The sequence below is a fragment of the Cyclopterus lumpus genome, chromosome 19 (genome assembly GCF_009769545.1).
Source record: "Cyclopterus lumpus isolate fCycLum1 chromosome 19, fCycLum1.pri, whole genome shotgun sequence".
Taxonomy (NCBI): domain Eukaryota; kingdom Metazoa; phylum Chordata; class Actinopteri; order Perciformes; family Cyclopteridae; genus Cyclopterus; species Cyclopterus lumpus.
This window is the reverse complement of record NC_046984.1, coordinates 7,499,043-7,520,127: the sequence shown is the minus strand read 5'-3', so window position 1 is coordinate 7,520,127 and position 21,085 is coordinate 7,499,043. Positions and strand designations below refer to the sequence as shown.

The window sequence follows — 21,085 nt, the reverse complement described above, 5'->3', positions numbered from 1 at the left end:
CAAGAGAGCATTTCACCTTCGTTTCTGATTTTCCCCTCCTCCTCTTTGAGACACATTAACTGAGAACTTGATACTTAACAAGCTTGTGTAGCCACAGCATCACTTGTCTACAATGTTTACCAAGGGAGCAGTTATCGCTCTCTCTGGGACCTAAACAGTCCTTCTTTCAGAAAGTGCTGCATTATCTTTATGGGCACAGAGCAGAAAACACACCATGTGGCCACACTTTAATTCTAGTCAACAGTCTTTTCTCTGGAGATGAAATAACATGAATGGATGGGGAATATGGTCTTACAATTGTCCCTGAAAGTCACATTGCCACTTTGACGAATTGGATAATTATATTCCTATCTACATTCACTTAATCCAATTATTAACAGCCCCGCTATTCGTCACCCTGAATAATAGGAGGATATATGGCCCAGTAAATCTGATGCATGGTGCTGTGACCAGGCCTAATGTAATCTGGTGGACAGACCATTGAATAATGACACAATCTGGAGGGTAACTGCACTAAATCTGAAGAGCAAACGCAAAGAGCTTGATCCCACATCGCTCGTCCTCCCTCCTGTGGTAAAGTGAGTTGCTATGATTTACAATGCTCCTTATAAAGCCTCCTTCCTGTCTGCACAGCGTATAGACTGTCTGGTTGCCCGACCCCATGCAAACTTCACTGGTCATCCCTTAGACCTCCTATAAAGACTCTGAGGATTTCTTTTCCTGTCGTCTTTTGATCAGCTGTTTGCAGTGGGTCCTCCGTAACCACATGGGGCTGTTTTTGTTTATGACTGGGCTTGTTTGACCAGCAAATTCATGTTTGAACATTAAAGGATGGTTTTTTATTGAACACATATGTGTTTTCAACAGTCAAACATGTGGTCAGCGCCCTTTGTTTGTTGTGAGCGTGCTGAAGTTGGCAGATTTCATTGGTGGTGAAACTGCTGTAATGTTAATAAACTCATGAGATTGTGATATAAAAGTCTGTGTGTTCAGATGAGTTTTCTGATGGAGAAGCAGGAAATTGTGACTACTGTTTGTTGTACACATTAGCCAAACTTTTTAGTTTGTAGATTTGTTAAAATGTTTCTTGAAAAGTAGTGCGTATCACTCTTGAACATTCTGTGTGAAAAGCAACACATATGGGATTTGTGCTGAAATGTGTGAAAACTACCAAATGTGTGTGTGTGTGTGTGTCTGTGTGTGTTTGTGTGTGTATGTGTGCGTGTGTGTTCAGCCAGCGTGTGAATCCACTCCGTCCCTCTCCTCTGTGTGTGTGAATACAGAGCCGAGCCCTTTGTCTCCTGCAACAAGTGGAGCTGTACTCTACTGACCTGCACATTTTCCACTCAATTGAATGGCCCTCTCAGATCATTAAATGTCCATTCATTAGCAAAGGACTCTGGCAGGGACTCGGCAGTAAGGCAAACACAGAGAGGCCTGTCTGGGGGCACCGTCCCTCACACTGTGGGTGGTATAGCACCTGAGATGACTGTTGTCATGATGATGTTGTGATTATCATGTGAGCTTGCACAATCCAGGCTTCATTTTCATTAACAGTTTTTTGTAAATCAATAATGATATGAAAGATAATATAAGAATATAAGTGACTCATCATCAACCCTGCAAGTATGTAACTGTTTTTACATTCATTTAGCTACTTCAAACATTTACGATTATTTTGCACTATCCTTCTATTTCAACTGTTAATTTATTACTTCTAGCCTTTTCACCATTTATCCATTAATTTTAGCTAATGATTTCAACTATATCCATTCTTTTCAGCCAACTCTTTAAATTATTTTAGCTAACTATTTCTACCGTGTATTAATTTAGCGAAATGTTTTAACTGCTTGCGCTGTTGTCTGACTCGGCATGTGGATATGTTGTTTTTATTAAAAGTCATTTTTATTCTTTTAATTAGTCAAGCTATACTTGAACAATCTGCTCATGTGTCCCAAAGGAACTGCAGATGTAGCCTACCCTTAAGGTACAAGCCCCCCCCACAAGCCCCCCCCCCCCCACACCCCCCCACCCCAGTTAGATTACAAAAACCTGTACAGGAGAGGAGGAAGGAGGGCACTCGCCTCCTGAGGCCAAATATTTATGGCGAAACTTCCTCTCGTGGTCAGATGGATTAGAGTGGCTGTAGATTGACGGACTTTGTTTCAATTTGACTTAATAACCTGGTTGACTCACTTTTCCCCCGTTTGATTAAAGGGCAATGGCGTCAAGTTTATAGAATGAGAAACCATGGTGGAGTTTTTGTGTAAGCTGAGGAGGAAAAGGGGTCAGAACGGGAACTCCCAACCTCTGCCGTGCTCGGGCATGCCTCGAGAAATGACAGCTTTCTACGCTGTGTTAACAAGCCCTCCAAATAACTAGGTTCATGTCTTACACAAGACTTTTCTGGGATTTTCCTGCCTAAAAGATTTCCAGTTAAAGTCATGTGAGTACATTTGTTCTGGGCATTTTAATTTAGTTTCAGAAAAAACACCTACGCAAACGAGCTGGATGGTGGGAAAAAAAATGACTCGCCTAAATTTAAAGATTGCATTTATAGATGTTTATGCATTTAAGATGAACGCAATGAAGATCACCATAAACGTCTTCAGCCAGCAAACTCAACCTCGAAGTCCCTCTTTTTACATGTGGATTTCTAAACTGTTCGCACAGTTGATGATAATGCCAATTCTCTCAACACCTACCGTGAACATTTTGACATGACTCGCTTTCATAGAAAGCAAAGTAGAGAAAAACTGATTTGAGATCAAAACTGGTGTCATCCTGCCTACAGGAGATAATCAACAGATAGACGGGAGCAGTTTCAACTAGTCCTTTATGCGTTTCAGCCTCAGCCAAAACAAACATGCTTGGATCAGGGTGGAGCTTCCTGTAAAAATCCTGGGAGAGGGCATCCAAACCCAGCAGACTCAAGGAAAGAGGAGCTGTAACCAAGGTTACATATTCCCTTTTCAGTGATATGCACCGAAAAAAAGATCGTAACCAATGGGGTGAAGGGTCAAGATGAACTGGGACAGTGGGGACTTGAAGCCATGGGAGACTAACATTTGCAAATATTATAGTTTAAATGCGTATCATTGGGAAGTGAAGTACAGTTACATATAAGCATTCTTTTGCCTTGTGCAGTCCCCTGGCTTGTTGCCCACTCAGAGAGTGGCCTTAGTGAACACATAAGCTTGAGTGGAGGGCAAACAAGGAGGTAGTAATCAAAGATTATTCTTTTGATCACTCAGTGAACAGCTGTTTCTACGGGCGCTCTCACTCATCCACTCTCGGCAAAGTGGAGCCAGAGAATAGAGGCATTCTTGTCAATGAGGCTGGGGTTGCCAGGACGGGGACCCTCGTACGGATGCCTCTGTGCAGTGTCTGGTGTTTGTACCAGCTGAGCGGAAAAAGAGGACTAAGAGGAGGTGACGGACGGAGTGAGGAGCGGAGAATGACAGAAGACAGAGTGACAAATCCAGGGGAGGGAAAGATGTAGTAAAAAAAACTAAATCCCAATGGATACAAGATGAGAAAGATTCAGGAAGTTTTTGGATGAGGACATCTTGTCGCGTGTATTCAAGAACAGACACACCCATTAATGGGTTGCTAGGCTGCCATTGTCCAGTTAACTGTGCGTGGCTCTGCTAACAGCTGAGTTGGACCGGACCACTCAATTAGCGCAGTGCACTGTTGCAAAGGCTGATTGACATGGAATGCAGTCCGGGTCAGAGCCCTGTTGTCTCCGCCCAGGAGGCTATTTGTTTACATCTCTGCATTTAAATATACTACCGACTGAATAGAGGTGTGCTCACATCTAAAGGCCTGTTTAAAATAACTCCCCTTTGGAGGAAGCAAATGATCAAATTGGGGTTGCTGGCCAAATGTGTATTGATTTAGGGATCCTTGACATGAGAACTATTTTGACTGTTTATCTATTACGTTGAGCTTTTTCACCATTTAACCATTACTTTTAGCAAATTGTTTTGAATGGTTTATGTTAATTTTTTTCCGAAATGTACTAAAGTGTGAGATGCATATTAAAGAGGTCTTAATCTGTACATGTAACAGGGGGCAAGAGAAGGAGTGAAGGAAGTGTGTTGCAGAGGCTGAGCGTGACTACAGAGATACTAGTGACATTAGTGCTCCACTAAAAGCAGCAGATAGCCAATAGCAGTGGACCCACTCGATTCTCAACTCACAGTTGAGCCAGCGTGGGCGGAAGCAGCCCCGCAGGGGTGCATTTAGCTTTGGAAGGTGTTTTGGAAATGTTTTTTGTGCATGTGTGCGTGTTTGGGGCAAAGGGCATGCCCTTTAACATCTGGTCTATTAGCTTTTCTGATTCCTTCGGCAGCTGTGGACCCCTGGGAACACATTACCCAGGCCTTACCTGGGCTCCTTCAGTGAACAACATACACACCACATATGCACACTGCACGGTCCTGGTTGGAAAAAGTCTGAGAGCAGCGTGGCCTCAATTCCATGTAGCTGAGCCAACTTACAACACCACTGGGAGGCTGGAACGATCGGTTGTTGAGTATCTATAATTAGGAGGGATGGGAGCGCTGAGCCGTTGGCCAGTGGAAGCCAATGACTGTAGTTTTCTGATGGGTTTCATTACGTGCTATTTGATTGTACATGTCAAATCAGTGTTTGGATAATGAGGATAATTGGGAACAATTTGGAGGAAAGACTGACAAGAGTTCACTCGTGAAAGAAGTAAAAAGCATCAGGTGATTTTCCCTGTCTGGAAATACAGTTCTACTTTACGCAGATGGCTTAAAGTCCTTGACTCATTGCCATTTTCTCTTTTTATCTCTAATCAGGACGGAGGAAGGAGGGACAGCGAGAGATGGGGAGCAAAAGAGAGAGTTAGCGGTTAATAGACTTCCAGTTCTCCCACTCATGAGAGTGCCCTGACTCCCTCCCCGGGAAAGCCGGCCATTCAATCAGATCAGCACAAACTAGCCGGTGGCGGTTCATTATCTCGAGGAGCTCCACGCTGCTGCCTTGAAGTTTTCAAAGGGAGATGAAATTGAGTTGATGGTTGCAGGGGCGTAAGAAGCAATGAGCAGAGTTTGTTTTTGTGGCGTCACCGTCCCCCTCATAACTAAAGTCTAAACATCCTCTGCAGTGTAGGTGTATGATTGTGGGATTATGTGCACATTACTGCACTGATGGGGATCCCTTTGAGTTGGTGTGTGTAGGGGGTTAAATATAGCCCTTGTTAGTCTTGCAAGGGCATGGCATTTCTGCATGTTTGTTTAAGCCCAGAACAATCAGCTTTCTACACCATCTGTATTCCCAACATATCAATGCAACTTGCATATCTTTCCTGCTTTCAAAAACACTTGAGCACCAGAAAACAGAGAGTAAACAATATTTGGCTCGAGGCCGTCATAAAAGCGTGTACAGTCTGAGGGAGAATCAATTCAATATGGAATGCTGAAGCTGGCATCTGTCTCTAAAAACAAGAGAGCGGCAAGGAGAGATACGGAGAGGTACATCTTGTACTTGTGGTGAAGCTTTTTGATAACGACAGCCATCGCATGAAGGTCCTGAGAAAAGTGGCAGACTGGTATGTCTCCTACGTCGTGTCTGAGGGTCATTACCATTACTGTTGCTCTTTTTGGGCTACAGGTGCTTCCGTTAATCACACTGATGACTTGCAGTAAGATTTGAGAAGTTTAAAATGAGAACAAATGTACTTTCTCTGAGGGGAAAATTGCTTAATTTGTAATGTACAGTATAAAAGGTACGTTTTGGGTTTTTTCCTGGACAGCAATCAGACCAAACCCTATAGTTAGCCAGTCATTTCCATGGTTTCTCTGGGCAAGGTCCGGGCTTTTGTCCTGTGCTGGAACCGAGCCAGCTGTTCCACTTTTGCGCACTGCATTAGAAAGGTACAAAAACATGTCCCTGAAAGCTGTCTCATGTTACTGTGTTGTGAGGGTTTGATTGGTGGACTCACAGAGCAGTGTAGAGAGTTCATTTGACCGTGTGCAGGGTAGATTTTCACCCAAAGATGAATTACATTATTCTCTGACAGAAAAAAAGAGAAGGTTTTAGCCAAGGACTTTAGACGGATTTATACACACATTTATACCATAGGGATACTAAACTCCATCAGACTATACACCACTATGGGTTTATGCACACAGGTGGGGAGTCTCTTCTCTGTCTGCTGTCTGGGACATTTGTGGATCAAAGACAAATGACAAGTTTGCAGATAAGAGGTCTGGTCTCTGCAATTTCATGCTTTTTGCAGGTGTAACCGGAAGGCACACAACGTTAACTGTAATTCATAGTTATTTCCTAAACTCAGCAACTGAGAGTTTATCTGTAGACACTATAATGGAGTCCTTCTTTTTTAGGCTATGAAATCTCATAATAGACATACTACTAGCAAGTGTCTGTAAGGATCTTGAGTAGTTCCTGACCCAACATGAAACCTCTCTGAAGAAAAGAAACTTAACACATGATAAAGAAAATTGAATATTTTTTTTTTATTTTAAAAGTCTAAAATTGATATTCACACCATTCACCCCCTAAGAGGAACCTGGTGTTGGTGACAGCATCCTCCTTTCTTGCTTAAAGAGATTCACAGAGATAACGTCCAACAATAATTACACACACAAGGCCTCCACAATAACTTATATATTTCCTACATTATCCCCCACATTTGTATGTTGTGTGCGTGTGCACGTGCCTGCACGCGTGTGTTTGTATGTGTATGTGTGTGTGTGTGTGTGTGTGCGTGTGTTTGTATGTGTGTGTGTGTGTGTGTGTGTATGTGTGTGTGTGTGTGTGTGTGTGTGTGCGTGTGTGTGTGTGTGTGTGTGTTTACCAGGACAGTCTTTTCACATCCACATTGAAATCTAAGACATATGCACCATCTACTGGAGGTTTTGTGCTACTACAATATCGTGAGCATTTTACAATAAAGGAGCAACTCTCTTTACGTTCCTGATAGAGTGACAGGGCTGAATATACTTTGGTAGATTGCTACTTTGTGACATATTTGTAGATTTACATTGTCATACTACAAGCTCTGTGTTCTAAGACGTTTACATGTCGAATATGTGTGAGAAATATCCTCGATTTTCTAATGTATCTAGTGTCATATAATCTACATTATAAATTATAATCTTCCTGTTTTGCACTAGTTCATTAAAGTGTGAGACTTGAGAGCGTGTTGAAAACACAGATGGTTTCTGCAAAAAAAGGAACAAATTGAGATACGCGCTGTCTCTCTCAGACATGCTTAAATATGCTGTAAGGTCTGGGGGAATTTGGCAAAATATGAAACAATAAAAACACTTTTATGAATTAAGATGTTCCAGCTTACTTTATTAACATCTCATGAAATGGCATTCTTGCCACTGAAAAGATACAAATGTGGGATCAAGTTATTTTTCTTGAACGTGAAGACAAAAACATTTGGACAAAACATGGTTAAAAACTAATATTTTTGTAATTGTCGATTAATTGTCAATGTAAATGTGTTTCTTTGTATGTTAAAAATAAAAACATGTATAAACATATTTTTTAACTTTGATGGTTTTATATACAGATTGAGATGTTGGCATAATAGGTACTAGGTGGTTATAGTTCTTGATTGTTTTCAGATCTTATTGAAACGTGGGTTATTTGGGTGAACTGGCCCTTTACAAGGTCACGCGAGCGCTGCAGAAACTCACCGAAAGAGGGCGGTAGCTCCTCAGATATGAGGGGCGAAAAAAGGAAACGCACAACTGTCATTTTGAACTTGACATTGTAGTCGGTGAAAAATGTTTGTTAAACATCTGAAAATATTGTCAGCCGGTAAAACACAGGTTATACATCACTTTCAGAGCCAATCTGCATTGTTTCTATTTTGCAGGCCGATAATAAACTTTCCCTTTGTGAATGAACCAGCAGGGGGCGCTGCCCACCACGCGTTCACCTGACAGCAAACGAGCAGCACAAAAAGTGGGCAGAGTAAGTCCCTGTTTTAATTACAATCGAAATAATATTGTTTTTTTACATTTTATTCGGCAAAATATTCCATAAAATAAATCAAAATGAAACAATTGAATGCGAACTGGTTTACCTTCAATAGTATGTGCTGTGAAGAAGTAGGACCGTTTATCCTTTTCTAACATACGTTGTTCGCATTTGCATTTTCACACACGCAAACAACCACGCGCACTCAACACGGACAGTACAGAGGAATTTACCCGCAGGCAATATCAGTTGAACGAGTCTTTTACATATCTCTTTCCATCTCTTTCACGTAAAGTTCACTGTCCGACAACTCCTTTGAATAACAATACGATGCTGCGGGAGGCTGGCTGGCAGCCTTTCAATGGGCTGAATCAGGTGGGATCTCTGGGCACTGTTAAGAAAACATTGCATAAAACATTAAGGAGACGGTCTGGCTGCGGGATTAGGCTTGAGAAAGACTCTGGGCCGCTATTGTGTTGTGTTGTCTTGGTGCCAGTAGATGCTTCGGATGTTGAGAAGAAACTGGACCTAGTAGTAGTTTTTTTTTTTTACAGGTGGTCCTGCAAGGCCAACAGAGCTGCATGTTTACCCAGTGAACAGGTAAATGCAAATCTAAGGAAAAAAAAAAAAACTCAAGACGCTGAAGTTTGCGTGCCTATATGCGCTCTTGGCTGAAGGCTGGGTCTCACCACCACTTCGCCTTGAGCGTAAAGAGGAGGGAGGGAGGGGGTGGCGAGCCAATGGGAAGGCAGCTTCCAGTCCAGCGCTCTATAACTCTGTGTCACAGAAGCTGAGCGATGCCACAACCAAGTCACTGCAGCCGGGAGAGTTTCGGTGGACTATAAGACCTCTAAAAACCCTTCAAAGAGCGCGCGCTCACACCAGTTCCTTATTGAGATTTTGCTTTACGCACTCCACGACGACGACAACAAAAAGAGGATCCACCGCTGGGCTTTCTTTACTCTGGAGGGCTGCTTCAACATGAGCGCCGGCCAGACGTATGACAAGAAGATAGCGAGTATTTTGACCGATCTACCAGGATCTATGAGTTGCCACCCGAACTCCAAGGACTCTCCCACTCTCCCAGAGTCTTCGGTGACGGACATGGGCTACTACAGCGGACAGACGGGCCCGAGCCATCAAGAATACTATCAGAGTCAGGCGTACGGACAGCCCATGAACTCTTACCACCATCAGTTTAATCTGAACGGAATGGGAGCTGCTGGAGCGTACGCGACCAAATCTGAATACCCCTACACAAATGGCTACCGACAGTTCGGACATTACAACAGAGATCACCTGCAGCCCTCCCCTCCGAGCTCAGGTACGTTGAGAGGATCATCGTGTATATGTGTGCGATCGTGTTTCATTCCGATGTGCGCGTGAGGTCAAGTCACTTGTTTGGGATGAGATAGGTCTCGGAAAAAAAGCAGTGATTAAATATGAAATCAAACTGTACTGCGTTTTCAATTGTATTCATCATATTTTGCTTGATCGTCTGTTGTGTTTAAAAAAATAAATAATTATCCTATAGTTTTGGGGAAATATTAATTATTATGTTCTGACTTCACTCAAATCTCATTCTTACTTTATGTTTTCTATACCCAGAGATCTTACCTTTCAAGTCCCTGTAGTTGATTTAATAATAACATTTGCTCATGTAGCCTACCGGCTCGTGTTAATGTTTTAACAGCATGCATATTAATAGCTGGTCATAAAACAATGATGGTTCGATTAGTGATTGTAATATTCACTCCGTCGATTTTAATATGTCAACACTGGCTTGCCAGAATGGACATTTGACGAGATACTTTATATCTTCCCGTTTTGATGATTTGGTTTTGAAGTTGTCAAACTATAGTTTTAACTTTGAAGCAATTGTGCCACAAGCAATTTTAAACACAACATATTTATATGTGTTTTACGTAGATTGTCATCTCATCAACATGTTGTCGAGATGCTATATTCCATATTGCTGCATGTTTTACACTTAATGGACGTTCTAAGATGTTCTTGATGGTCAATTTCATCGAAACATTTTGTTGTACATTTTAGTGAAAGAAGAGCCAGAGCCCGAGGTCCGCATGGTGAATGGGAAACCCAAAAAGATCCGCAAGCCGAGGACGATCTACTCCAGCTACCAGCTCGCTGCTCTGCAGAGGCGTTTCCAGAAAGCGCAGTACCTCGCTCTACCCGAGAGAGCGGAGCTGGCGGCTCAGCTTGGCCTCACCCAGACGCAGGTACGCAGCCCGACCCGGGAGAACATCTGATATTTTATAATTCATCAATACGTTTAAAGTCATGTGAGTCACTGGCGCCCCAATTACAGCAAACAATGTGTTGTGTAATCATCCAAAAATGCGTAATTATCCAATTAAGCACCGCACTCGCACGTCCACTTCATTGTGATGAAAGTTAAACAATTAAATCATATATTTTCTCTTCGTAAAATAGTGCAACATGTATGTTCCGTTTTTTGTTTTTTTTAAAACGTAAAATTGTAAATGTTTTACAGCGATACATTTTTTTAAAAAATATTATTATTTCAATTAATGTTCACACTCGTATTCTCCCAGGTCAAGATCTGGTTCCAGAACCGGAGGTCTAAATTCAAGAAGCTGTACAAGAACGGCGAGGTTCCCCTGGAGCACAGTCCCAACGCCAGCGACTCCATGGCCTGCAATTCCCCGCCCTCCCCCGCAGTCTGGGAGAACAGCACCCCGCAGAACACCCCCATCAGCAGACCTCAGGTCCCGCAGCCGACCCACAGCTCGTCGCCGCCATACCTGGAGGATTATAACAACCACTGGTACCAGCAGGGTTCCCACATACAGCACCCGGGCACCGTGCACCACCCAGTCCCACAGCAAAGTGTGGGAGCTGTTTATTAACAAAGACTCTGCACATTTTTCTCCACAATGACTCTGAAGAGCGAAGGTTGACTGGACCGGGAGCAGACCTGAAGGGAAACGTTCTGGATGATAAAAAACTGTTTCAGATCTGGGGTTTCCATTCGCAAAGCACATAAGGGATTTTTTTTGATAACTTGTGGCAGCATATTTAACGGACATCTGGCGTGTTTTTTTTAAATTATTTATCGCTTCTGTTGTATTTCTTTCACTCCTTTTGTAAATGAATATGCAACGTTTTTTTGTTTTTTTAAAACAAGTAGCTATAACCACAAACCGAATAATCACAACTGTGCATGTAATCCATGCTGCGTTCAAATCAAGGGTTTGTAGCGCGTCCAAAAAACAAAAAAAAAGAACTCAGGTCATATTTATATGGATTTGTACAAAACGTCGAAGGCTGTAAATATGTGTTTATATTCAGAACCACTATAATAATAAGTGTTTGAAATGGAACAACTGCACTCCTAAACCAGTATCACATCCATGTAATTAGTTCACCGTTTGCCTTCTTGTCAATTGAATAAAGTTGTGAAATTGCATATTGTGTGTCTAGCCCCTTTATAAACAGGCTGTTTAAATGCATGGCGGACAGTTAAGTAGTCCGCGCAGGAATCAGTTGAATCAGTTTGAACATTTTGTAATAATTAAACCAATGATTTAGATCACTTTCTTTGACTCTTGATAACTTTGGGTAAGATTCACAAGAAACGCACAGACGTCATAAACGTTTGCGATAATATTTCATTTTTTCTCCTCGGATCTTTAGGTCTAAATAGTCCGTCGGGTCTCATGGCCGCCGCGCAGTGAGCTGACTGAGCTGCGTGCAAAGCGAGTAGGAGGCGACATACAAGCAGACATGTTGGAGTCAGTCGGTTTTATTACTATTCTGCTGCCAGATAACGCACGCGCACACGCACACACACACGCACACACGCGCACACACACACACACACACACACGCACACACACACACACACACACACACACACACACGCACACACTATATTTTCACTGGGTTCCATCATTTTGCATTTAGCAAAGTAGTGCTTGTGAATCTTTTACGGATCTTTTAACTTGAGTTCCGGGGTGAATCATCATGTGACGACTCACCTCTTTTACCCAAAATTAAAGGAAATGTTCCACAACGTAAGGTACACACTTTGTGATTACTTTTCTTGCATAATAAAAAAGCATAATAGGAAAGACCGTGGCACACGAGGAAAACTGGGGATTACAGTGATATTAAATATAGCCGAACGATGTGCGAGAAACGGGACAACTCCATTAATGACTGTTAAGATAGTGATACAAATCACGACTTCCCTTTCAGCGTCTTCCCTTCCAATGATGGAGGGTATTGACCTCAGTTTACCCACAAAAAGCATGCGTTATTAAATATGCTGCACAACCAATTACACGATGGGGTAACCGCTGATGGGATGTAATACACATGGACCACCAAGGCGCCATTACGCACTGAGAGGAAATGTACCCACGTGTTTTATAGGCTAAGAACATTATAGATTCAAATGGGAATTTAGAAAAGTTGATCTTAAACTAAGTCACATTTTATTTTTTCTCAAATTGGATATTGTTGGATTTACTTGCATCACGAAAAACATGTTGGAATAAGACATATTAAATGATACAATAATGTTACTTTATTTAATGCAATTCTGGATATAGATTCATTGACAGTATGGTTTTAACATCCTTTTGATGGACTTGATTGGAAATATTTGTTGGCCTTGATTGGCTAGAGGTTGCCTTCTCTTAACATTGTTTCTTTATGAGCACATACTGACAAATACAGTGATGTTGACTAATTCAATACACGTTTAGTGTGACGGGAATTACAACATATGAATTAATATTCTTTCTATTTATTTGATATATTTGTTTAATTCCGTTGATCATTTGAAAGTGTTATATAACTAAAATGTATTCCAATAAATTTAGATTTAAGACCTTTGGACCAAGACACATTTTTATTTTAATATTTTTCCTATCGAGGTTGTTTTGTGCACTTCTTGGTTTCTTTGACACTTGACATCTAATTTCATTAAGGAAAAGAAGCACTGCACATATTTGTACCAAACCTCTCATACATTCTTTCAACATTTGCCAAAACAATCCTATTTCCCTGAACTCAACACCAGTTGTCTACAGCCTCACTCATCATCTCGGTGCACTGTGCTGATTTGACAAAAGCAGCATGAGTACTATTGCCTTTTGATATCAATGAAATCTCATCAAGAGTATACATATGACCTCCCCTCGGTGGCTCCCTCAGCGTGTGTGGCCCTCGACTGGTTGTCAGGGGAAATATTTGTGCCAAAGACAAACGTGTGTTCACTACAGGCTGCACTTGTGTGTGTGGGCTGTGAGACGTGTCCATGTATGTCATCTCTAAACATTAACAAGTGTAAGTAGCCATCGAGGTGGTGGTGAACTGTTGAACTTAAATGTGATCCTGCATGGCACAACATCACAGCACCATAAATAGAGCTGGCTCCTGAGAGCCCTTCTCCATCTCCCCCCCCCCCCTGCAACAGTCAACAGAGTGGTGTCGGCACTTGTCTCTGGGGTGCAGCGATATGGGTTGAGATGGAGGTCGGGAACTGAAATGCATGGAAAGACTTGCAGCTGTCCAACACTTAGTCCGGGCCCTGGCCGAGCCTCGGCTGCATTAGGATCACTCACTCTGTCCATCTTGCTGTAAACTGGGATGAAATGAAGGGAGAATGGCATCCTTGACAGCTGTGCACTGGTGAACCCTGGATGACCTTGAGGCCAGGGCCGGACTGGACTGTGTGCTGATGCTCCACAGCCATCATATCCTGATAAAACCACCCACACAGTGAGGCTTTAGCTGCTGCTCAGGCATAAGCTCACCTTGACCTACAACGTGGAAATGTGTCCTCCAGACATGAGTTTCACTAATAAAACAGACCGTAAGAACTAAAACAATAAGTACATAAATGGGGGTTTCCTCCCACATTCAGTGAGTGCCATGGCCTTCTTAAATCCAGTGTTTTGGTCCAATCTCACTGTGCGTGTGTGTGTGCATGCCGAACTGTATTCCATCTTTGAATTCCGCCAGAGTGTGTGCATGCATCATGTCCCAAATTAAGTCAAGCTTTTCCCTCAGATGAAACTAAATCATGCATTCACTCTCTAACAAGGGAAGCTGCTCACAATTACCCGAGATGTCAGATCCCTCAAGTTAATGACAATAATCACCCCTGAGACCTGCTTTGCCATTCGCCCATTCACAACAACTGGGATTTAATTACAAGCTATTTTCCCTCTTATTGCAATCCTGGAATTAAAACCCATCAGACACCTCATATCTGATAACTCTGACCGTCTGCCGCATTGATACAGTCATATACTTGCCTTCATCATTACCCTTCAACCCATCGCACAGTCTTCCATCCCCTCATCTTAGCTATTACAGCAGCAGCCTTTTCACTTTCCCTTCAATCTGCCTCCATGATAATTGGCCCCGTTTGAAAGGTCCTACTCTGTCTGTCCAACTCCACAAGCCATTATTCTAATCTGGAGATGTGAAATTGCCCATAATTTTCCCTGATGCCCCGTCAATTGCCTCTTCTTCCTCAAGCCCACATGCAACAAGGCCCATAATGATCAAGGAAAAGGGTACGAGGGTGTGTATGTATATATAAAGAAGGAGACGTTAATGTAACACAATGCTTCTCGTCGTGTGAGAAAATCAGCTTGGAGGAGAGAAAACACCGGGCTCTGCTGTGGCTTTTGTTCTTCAGAGAAGCACCACTGCAGGCTTTGGACCTCCCAAACAAGGCTGCACTTCTTTGACTCAGGTAAGACAAGACAGTGTAGCCGCATGACTGGTGACATGGTGCCCACAGCTTGAATAGAGGCATGTTTGTTTTGAATGCAACAAGATGTGTGTCCAGGGCTGTGCTGTTAATGAACAATATGTGTTATCTTAGAAATAACCGAAAAGAGAAAAGTGCAGAACTAAATGCATTAATATAGTTAATTAGTTGATACCTAGATTTTATAGCAAACACATGCACACAAAGATACTTTAATACTGTAGATTACCAGTATTATATATCAAAAGAAAATGTCTCCCTATAACAACTTGTGTATGATTCGTTGTTGACCTAATCCCTTTGTGGATGACAATAGACACATTGTGTCTAATGTTTACCAGACAGCTAAGACAGCAGAGTGATGAAAGGAAGAAAGAAAGTGGTAGTTTGTTTAACGAAGCATTCGGTTTCATTAGTCTACCCCCAATTTAATTGAGTGTAAAGATAGAACAAGCTCATTTAAACAGTGTAACCACCAAATTGTGCTAGTCAGTGCAAACGGCCGTAAATCAGGTGCACGTTTATTGGAGGAATCGCATAACCATTTGTTATCTTATCATGTCAACGGCACGTTTTCTGCTTGAGTTCACTCGAGACGAGAGAGAACCAGGAGCTTGTCTCTTCTCCTCACGGGATGTGTCTCTGGTGAATAAAGTGGCCTCCGTCCTCCTTTCGGTGTAAAAAGAAATTAGTTTGTTTGAGAGATCGCGGAAAAGGGTATCCTAGATACATTAAATGTGTTAAAATATCAAACTTGTTGTTGCCATGCTGACTTTCATATTCAAATAAACAATTAGGAAGGCACGTGTCGTCGTATCCTATTTGTCAGTGCGTAAAAGTCACACCGCAACCACCGTGCGTAAAGGTGGCACTCCACATCCCCTTTGGTTCAACTATTTTTTGGGATGTGTGTTGCCTTGGTTTTAACAAATACAGTAGCTCAGTTATCACAAAACACGAGGAATACAATTAACAGTGGACGTAAGATGTTTTGACAAAACATCTGGCAGACTGCAGCTGATGTTTTAAATGATCTCACGCGCTGATCTGTGAGTGATTAACACAACTCTGTACATTAGTGAGACAATATTTCATCCACTCAGGAACGCCTTTGTTCGCACAGTCCATGTTGTCATTGATCTGACTGCTGCAGTGTATTTTACGGTTTGATGATTACAATCATGTTCATGCATCTGCCTTTCAATTACTTGAACAGATTTTTTTTTAAAACAACTCACCAATAAAGCAGCAAACAACAGCATAATATCACACACATAATATCAATCCAACAGCCATTTATTAGCATAATGCTCACAGCATTTGTAGGATCATGCAGCTGAAACTCATTTCCTAAAAACATGCTTTTTTTAAATCCAGAGTCTCTCGGTAATCTGCACACACATTGCCAAGAGGCGAGGCCGTGCACCAGAAGCTGCAGTGACATGAAAACAAATATTTTGACGCATTGTCGAATTCTGCTGTGAAAATTGAATTCAACACGCACACATAATACAAAGAATATGAACATACGATCTCTTAAAACACACATTTAAACACAATTCAGTACTGAGAGGAGGCCTCGAGATGCAGCAAGTTCATTGGAGCCGAGCCCGATGGCCCCCGCGACCCCATAACAATCCTCTCACATCATCTGAGGCCTGGGCATAGCGTCCTGGTGGGGGTGGTGGTGGTGGTTTGGATACCAGTGGCCAAAACTGTTCATGTAATTGTTTGGGTGCATTTGGGCTCCTTTGTTCGCCATGGAGACCTCCCAACGCTGGGGCATCCCGGGTGAGCAGGGCGAGATGGAGCTCGTGCTGTGGAGATGTTCGCCCTCGGATCCGCTGCCTCGCTTTATGATCTTTTTATACTTGGATCGCTTATTCTGAAACCATATTTTCACCTAAAAAGAGAAAATGCACCTCATTGTAATTGCTGTTAACAATCAGTAATATAAAAAAGGCAAATTATACCGCAAATGGCTTTTTGTAAACTTTCCTCCAAATTAAACTAAATACACAGAAGTGGAATATTATATCAATAAATCCATAACGTTCATCTTCTTTGTGTTGTTTCTGCAAATCCCGGGCCGCATTAAAACTGAGCTCTCATATTGTTCGAGTGCAATGTGCGTGAGTGTGACAGCAACCAGCCGAGACTGAACATATTGTGAAATAGAAACAGCTCCAACGCCTCTTATGGCTGTTTTTTCACAATACTTTCAGCCTCGGCTGGTTGCACGTGAGGTTGATCACTGGCAATTTCGGCTGATTCCAAAATAAAATGGCTTTTTTTACACGAGGGCGATGGTGTGAATATTTAAAAATGGCATAAAAAAGCTCAAATTAAAAACGCAACAACGGCACGAAAGGCAGCACATAACTGAGGTAATTGCTGAGATTGAGGAAGCAGCTCAGATGACAGAGTCGATGTAATGTGTTTATTGCTCATTCTGAAAATTCAAAACAAAAGTCAAACTACTTTAAGCCGAATCGACATCTGAAGACTTCTTTGTTCCAGTTGAGAATGATAAGTTAATTGGAAGCGACACGTGCACCTGTTTGTCTCCAAAATACCTGCGCACGTCCGCGTAGAATTATTCCCATGCGTCAATATTTACAAACATTTACTTAATTGCTCGAGAAATCGCATTCTGAATGAGTGAAATTGCAGTTGAACACAATAACTGCAATAAACATACAGTTTTTGTAAATAATAATATTGTAAATAAATTACAATAATGCGTATAACTGGTTTTATTTTCATATTGTTTGCTATAGCAAATGCCCCTAATTCTACATTTTTTTATTGTGATAATTTTGGAACTGCAGTCATGCTGCATTCACAGACCTTCAAGGACCTGGCTCGACAAAGGAAATACAGCCATGAAAATAAGTACAGTAAATAAGACATTCATTAAAGGATCAAGTTACAAATCATCTCATTTGATCTCCTGAAGTGCTGTCATCCTTATAATACAACAATTAAGAGGTTTCCCTTTCAAGAGTTTCAACATTCACTTTCTCTCCTCAATACATTTATTCAGTCATGCTTTAAGTTAGATGAATTCAAAACGTTTAATATCTTATATATTACTCCAGTAATTAGTATTTAATAAGCCAATACAACATACAGTTTTGCTGTTTGAGGCAGAATAATAGGGGAAATTATAAGCACAACTTTCCTAATTACCTTCATTATTAGCATTAGCATTTATTAATAATAACCGCAACAATAATAATGCTAAAAATATACAGCTATACTACTACTAATATTATTAATAATAAATATAATAATAATAATAATAATAATAATAATAACGACATTAATATAGTGCATGTATCCCGGATCCATTCAGGCCGGCTGGCTGAGGGGAAGGCCCACCTGAGTCTGGGTGAGTCCCAGTTTGGCCGCCAGGTCGGCGCGCTCCGGGAGGGCCAGGTACTGGGTCTGCTGGAAGCGCTGGTGCAGAGCCTGCAGCTGCAGACTGGAGTAGATGGTCCGAGGCTTTCGGATTTTTTTCCCCTTGCCATTTAGACGAATGTCCCGGCTCTCAATGGCCGTGGACTTCTCGCGATCTTGTCGATTGAACAAAGAATATTTGATGATTTTGTTTTGACACAGACAAACAATAAATATAGTGGTCGACAGGCCCCTGCACTGCATGCTGTTAACACAAAAGTATTTCAAGCGAAAACATGGCTATCATATTAAAGCGTCCCCAAATCACATGGCCATACATGGAGGGATTTATAGTTATATTAAATTACACATGAAAGCACTGCTGCTCTGCGCTACAATGAGGGTAAAACCAGATAAGTGGAATCACCAATTAAACATTATGGTCAATAATATGAATGGCACCATCTGCCTTTATTGAATAACATGAGTGGGAAAGAGGGAGCATCCCTGGGAGGAGGCGTTTTGAATGTAGGCCTTGTTTGGACATTACTGACCTGCTGACGCCCATGCCTAACTTACACTTTAAATGTATCACATAATATCTGACGGGGGGAAAAAATGATTATTTGTTTATTTACTAAACCTTAAAGTTCACTGTTTTTTTCTCATTATTAAAATGACTAATTGTCAATCGGCGCCCTGTGCGTAAACACATTGTTTAGAGCAAATCCTAATTGTATAGCCATGAAGATACACCAGTTTAGTCCGGCTCGATGAGACTTCGCCACATACCTGTGTGCTCTAATCTGCTGTGGGCCAGACTGCTGCTGTTGCTGTGATTGCTGTGCTGGTAGGACATGTACGCGGACTGGGGATGACTGTTCGCCGCGGTGGGGTAGGCGTAGCCCAGAGAGCGGCCATAGGACGCGCTGCCAGGAAAAGGACTTTCGTGCTGGGAATGCCCAGCCGCATGTGCGCCATGAACCGGGTAAATGTGAGAGAGTCCGGGGGAGAGCTGCTGGTGCGCCGGATGTCCGTGGGCAAATTCTAGAAAGGCCGATTTGGAGGGATCTGAGGCGTTCAGACTGCCAGGCATGAACCCCATAGACATCATTAGCTAATATACGCGAGTCCATAAACCCGTAGCTCTGAAGAGGCGTTCATGAGCTCTGTCGGGCAGCGAGGAAAACTTGCAACAAATCCGCACTCGCGTCCAACGCTTTGCTCGTGAATTTAGTTTCCCCTCCGTGAAGAGTTACAGCCTGCATGCTCCCCGTTTAGGAGGTCCCACACCATCGAACACAAGCGAGAGGGATCCTTCTTGACATCTTTGGAGGCGACGGCATGATTCTTCACACACCTTCTGCCCGCAGATCCTCCGTCTCACTGCCGTCCATCTGCGAGCTCTCTGATTGGTCTTCAGCAGCCAGCTGTCACTGGAGCTCCACCATTAAACTTTATTAACATGTGATACAGGATGCAGCTCTGCAGCCGGCCGGGACCTCCTTCTTTATAGATTATGACATGATTTGGTCATATGTAGAACATTTTATTATAATCGGTGTCGCAATGCTTAATATTGTTTATATCCTGAAAACATAAATGCTTTAGAATATTTTATAACTTAATGAAAATCATAGCTAGATAGATTTATTTTACTTTTCAGAGTACATATTTTATTTGCTATTGTGCCAATTTAGTTCAGTTTCAAGAGGGTTCGATAATTAGGTCAAGGAATATGGGCAATGATGAATATGATAGAAAAGAACATTGACAAGTGCAATGGCTAATAATGAGCTTATCCAAACAAAAAGTTTGAGCCCTTAGTCTAATGTAACGTAAAGTAAAATTAGATTTGGAAGTTTCGTTTATAAAGTTCATTAAGTTTCATTTTCCGTTTAATAGTTTTAATAATGTAATCAGTCACAACGTTTCTTAGAAACCCTAAATTAATAAATTAATTGTGTCCAGGTCAATTTCTAATTGTGTACTAGATCATAATGTTCCTCCATGGCGCCGGCTGATGAACTATTAATATTAGGACCTTAACGGTGACGTCAACATCTCGCCATCACTCAGAAAACATTTTTCAGATATTTGGAATTCAATTGTGGATCAAACGTTCACATTTTCATCGTCAAATAGACTTTAGGAAAATTTCTTGCAGAAAAATAAAGGGCATGATTAAATATACTTCATTGTCAGATGCAACTCACCCTTTAAGGACGTTTTGTCAAACTCAGGATACACATTTTACAGCTTATCCAACACTCCACATTTGCATTTAAAAAAATACACTAGTAAATTGATAAATGCTTGAATAAACATAATTTGTTTGATTACAAAAGGGGCTGAAGAGGAATATTTCAAACTCAATGTGACAAGAATGACAAACACTGGATCCAAATGGGGGTTTGATTTCAGTTGTAAATTAGATTTTAAAATACTCAGCCCACATGCCACTTACTTAAACACCAACTAATGTCAGGCTTTTTAAAATAAGGCAAACACAAACCTATTCAAAGATGGAGGTATTGTGGCACACATTGCTGAGTCAGCAAAAAGCTACATAGATATAGTGTGGGAGAGAACATGGTGACCACAGGCTCAAAGAGCATCCCTGGTCTCCATGTTTCATATATTGACTCGTTTAGAGTGCATCAGGTGGAGAAGACAAACAGGGGATATCCAGCTATTATGGTTATATGTTCAATAAATTCAGTCACATATAGATTTCCTCTCAGCTAAGCTGCAGTGAATTTCTAAGCACAGTGTTTGGTGGGTTGAGCGTGGAGCTGAGCTGCTGCCAACCCCGTCATTCTGGTGTCCTGCCTGCTACTGGGAATCCAGCAGCACTCTCAAAGGCCCGCTGAAGGCTGGACTGCTTCCCGATTCCCCACAGGCCTCGGCCGAGCAGCC

General features: G+C 41.9%; 2 protein-coding genes across 2 annotated transcripts; one reads left to right on the top strand and one right to left on the bottom strand.

Moving 5' to 3' along the window:
* Nucleotides 1-8,803: 8,803 nt before the first annotated feature.
* On the top strand, nt 8,804-11,407 carry dlx3b (distal-less homeobox 3b). Its single transcript, XM_034558864.1, has 3 exons — nt 8,804-9,313; nt 10,045-10,229; nt 10,566-11,407. The coding sequence occupies exons 1-3, from the start codon at nt 8,971-8,973 to the stop codon at nt 10,878-10,880; spliced, it is 843 nt and encodes a 280-aa protein (XP_034414755.1). The 5' UTR covers nt 8,804-8,970; the 3' UTR covers nt 10,881-11,407.
* Nucleotides 11,408-16,063: 4,656 nt separating this feature from the next.
* dlx4b (distal-less homeobox 4b) lies at nt 16,064-19,514 on the bottom strand. The gene is made up of 3 exons (XM_034558918.1): nt 18,959-19,514; nt 18,149-18,342; nt 16,064-16,667 (listed from the first exon to the last, which is right to left on the bottom strand). The coding sequence occupies exons 1-3, from the start codon at nt 19,278-19,280 to the stop codon at nt 16,407-16,409; spliced, it is 777 nt and encodes a 258-aa protein (XP_034414809.1). The 5' UTR covers nt 19,281-19,514; the 3' UTR covers nt 16,064-16,406.
* Nucleotides 19,515-21,085: the final 1,571 nt, after the last annotated feature.